Consider the following 3253-nt stretch of genomic DNA (forward strand, 5'->3'; position numbering starts at 1 on the left):
GTGGACACATGGTTCTCCGCGTGGACACATGATTCTGAGGACACATGGTCCTCCGCGTGGACACATGGTTCTCTGCATGGACACATGGTTCTCCGCGTGGACACATGGATCTCCGTGTGGACACATGGATCTCTGTGTGGACACATGGTTCTCTGCATGGACACATGGATCTCTGCGTGGACACATGGTTCTCTGCATGGACACATGGTTCTCCGCGTGGACACATGGTTCTCCGTGTGGACACATGGATCTCTGCGTGGACACATGGTTCTCTGCATGGACACATGGTTCTCCGCGTGGACACATGGATCTCTAGGTGGACACATGGTTCACTGCATGGACACATGGTTCTCTGCATGGACACATGGTTCTCCGCGTGGACACATGGTTCTCTGCATGGACACATGGTTCTCTGCATGGACACATGGTTCTCCGCGTGGACACATGGTTCTCTGCATGGACACATGGTTCTCCGCGTGGACACATGGTTCTGAGGACACATGGTCCTCCGCATGGACACATGGTTCTCCGTGTGGACACGGTTCTCTGGTGGTGGTGCTCTGGTCCTGGTGGTTCACAGTGAGAGTGACGCGTGTTCCTCTGTGTTTTTAAAGTCTTTGTGGTGCACGTGGGCTGTTACTTGTAGAGGAGGGGGATCTGGCTGTTGTGGCAGTGGTTGCGGTTCATCTTGCCCTCGTTGGGGTACACACTCTGGGGCAGGGCGTGGCTGTCCGTGGGGTAACCCGGGGGAGGCAGCAGGGACTTGGTCTCCGGGTGACCACAGGGGGCGCTGTTGTGGTTCTGGGCGTTGGACGGGCGGCGTCTGCTCCTCAGGGCCTGGCGCTCAGCGAGCTGGTTCCTCAGGGCCGACACCCGCTCCTCTTTCTGCTCAGCAAAGAGAAAAGACTTAACTGCAAATGTACTTTTAGAACACTGACAAACTATAGATAATACTGGCACATCCACAGAAAGCAGCAGTAGTAGTAGTAGTAATAGTAGAAGTAGTAGTAGTAGGAGTAGTAGTAGTAGTAGCAGTACAGTAGTACTAGTAGTAGTAGTAATAGTAGGAGTAGTAGTAGTAGTAGTAATAGTAGGAGTAGTAGTAGTAGGAGTAGTAGTAGTAGTAGCAGTACAGTAGTAGTAGTAGTGGTAGTAGTAATAGTAGAAGTAGTAGTAGTAGGAGTAGTAGTAGTAGTAGCAGTACAGTAGTACTAGTAGTAGTAGTAATAGTAGGAGTAGTAGAAGTAGTAGTAGTAGTAATAGTAGGAGTAGTAGTAGTAGTAGTAGTAGTAGTAGTAGTAGTTGTAGTAGTACAGTAGTAGTAGTAGTAGTAGTAGTAGTAGTAGTAGTAGTTGTAGTACAGTAGTAGTAGTAGTAGTAGTAGTAGTAGTAGTTGTAGTAGTAGTAGTTGTAGTACAGTAGTAGTAGTAGTAGTAGTAGTAGTAGTAGTAGTAGTAGTAGTTGTAGTACAGTAGTAGTAGTAGTAGTAGTAGTAGTAGTAGTAGTAGTAGTAGTAGTAGTAGTTGTAGTACAGTAGTAGTAGTAGTAGTAGTAGTAGTAGTTGTAGTACAGTAGTAGTAGTAGTAGTAGTAGTTGTAGTACAGTAGTAGTAGTAGTAGTAGTTGTAGTACAGTAGTAGTAGTAGTAGTAGTAGTAGTAGTAGTAGTTGTAGTAGTAGTAGTTGTAGTACAGTAGTAGTACAGTAGTAGTAGTAGTAGTAGTTGTAGTACAGTAGTAGTAGTAGTAGTAGTAGTAGTAGTAGTAGCAGTACAGTAGTACTAGTAGTAGTAGCAATAGTAGGAGTAGTAGAAGTAGTAGTAGTAATAGTAGGAGTAGTAGTAGTAGAAGTAGTAGTAGTAGTAGCAGTACAGTAGTAGTAGTAGTAGTAGTAGTAATAGTAGAAGTAGTAGTAGTAGGAGTAGTAGTAGTAGTAGCAGTACAGTAGTACTAGTAGTAGTAGTAATAGTAGGAGTAGTAGAAGTAGTAGTAGTAGTAATAGTAGGAGTAGTAGTAGTAGTAGTAGTAGTAGTAGTAGTAGTAGTTGTAGTAGTACAGTAGTAGTAGTAGTAGTAGTAGTAGTAGTTGTAGTACAGTAGTAGTAGTAGTAGTAGTAGTAGTAGTAGTAGTTGTAGTAGTAGTAGTTGTAGTACAGTGGTAGTAGTAGTAGTAGTTGTAGTACAGTAGTAGTAGTAGTAGTAGTAGTAGTAGTAGTTGTAGTAGTAGTAGTTGTAGTACAGTAGTAGTACAGTAGTAGTAGTAGTAGTAGTTGTAGTACAGTAGTAGTAGTAGTAGTAGTAGTAGTAGTAGTTGTAGTACAGTAGTAGTAGTAGAGGCTCGGACCTCCTGGATGATCTTCTGTAGTTCGCGGTTCTCCCGCTCCAGTTGTCTGGACTTCTCCTCGTCGTTGTTGTTGGTGGAGGATCCGGTCTTTAGCGTGTCCTGCTGCTCCGACTGCCACTCGCCACGTGTGATCAACCGACGGATCTGCAACAAACGCATATGTCACGTCTGATCAACCGACGGATCTGCAACATTATAAACACACTGAGGCGTCGTATAGTTCACATAACTTTAACTGAAAGTACAGCAGTTACATTAGAAATACTTCACAAATATATATACTTTTGAATGAATATGAACCCATAAGTAAACACAGGATAAAGTACTCCATCTACTGGCAGCAGAGGGAATTACCACGTGGAAAGGAAAGGCTTTAACTGTATTTAATTAGTATTTGAGTTGTCTCCATCTAGTGGCCAAACTAAAGATGGCCATATAAGGAAGAAGGCTCTACTTGGAGGTGTGACCTTTGACCTTTGACCTCCATCTTAGCCCTGCTGTCTTTGTTCTAGTTCATCTTGATTCATCCTAAAGAACACATATGTTATAAAACATCAATTATTCATTTTGGAAGAATATTTTTCGTGCACGTTCATTCTTTTTCGCGGAGGTGCAGGACTGAAGCTAGCTTGCCCCGACACGCTAACGTGAACACACGGCTAATGTAACGAAGGCAAGATGATTTATGGAACTAAAACAGCGCAAATATGACAAAAAATGAACGAAACCGAGTATTTTTGTGAAAGCTGCGAAGAGGAGTGATGAAACGAAGAGTGAAAGAAGCTCAAGTCTGACGATGTGACCACGCCCTTAAAAAGGTAGATTATGCTCTGAAGTGACTAAAGAGGGAGGAGCTTGTCAAGAACATCGCCTCATGACAAAGATGGAGCGGGAAACATGAAGAACTGACACT

The 3253-nt window shown here is 43.4% G+C and overlaps 1 protein-coding gene across 1 annotated transcript in view; it reads right to left on the reverse strand.

Annotated features, from left to right (window-relative positions):
* Positions 1-569: 569 nt before the first annotated feature.
* The window catches only part of LOC140348320 (gamma-aminobutyric acid type B receptor subunit 1-like), a gene marked incomplete at its 5' end in the record, with an annotated part of 3132 nt that continues 448 nt past the window's right edge, over positions 570-3253 (reverse strand). The window contains 2 exons of the mRNA XM_072434323.1: positions 570-885; positions 2341-2484. Of these exons, the coding sequence (XP_072290424.1) occupies positions 637-885; positions 2341-2484 (393 nt within the window). The remainder of the gene's footprint in view (positions 886-2340; positions 2485-3253) is intronic.

This window comes from Eucyclogobius newberryi, unplaced genomic scaffold (assembly GCF_026437365.1).
Source record: "Eucyclogobius newberryi isolate DKJ021-1_F unplaced genomic scaffold, fEucNew1.0.hap1 SCAF_667, whole genome shotgun sequence".
Taxonomy (NCBI): domain Eukaryota; kingdom Metazoa; phylum Chordata; class Actinopteri; order Gobiiformes; family Gobiidae; genus Eucyclogobius; species Eucyclogobius newberryi.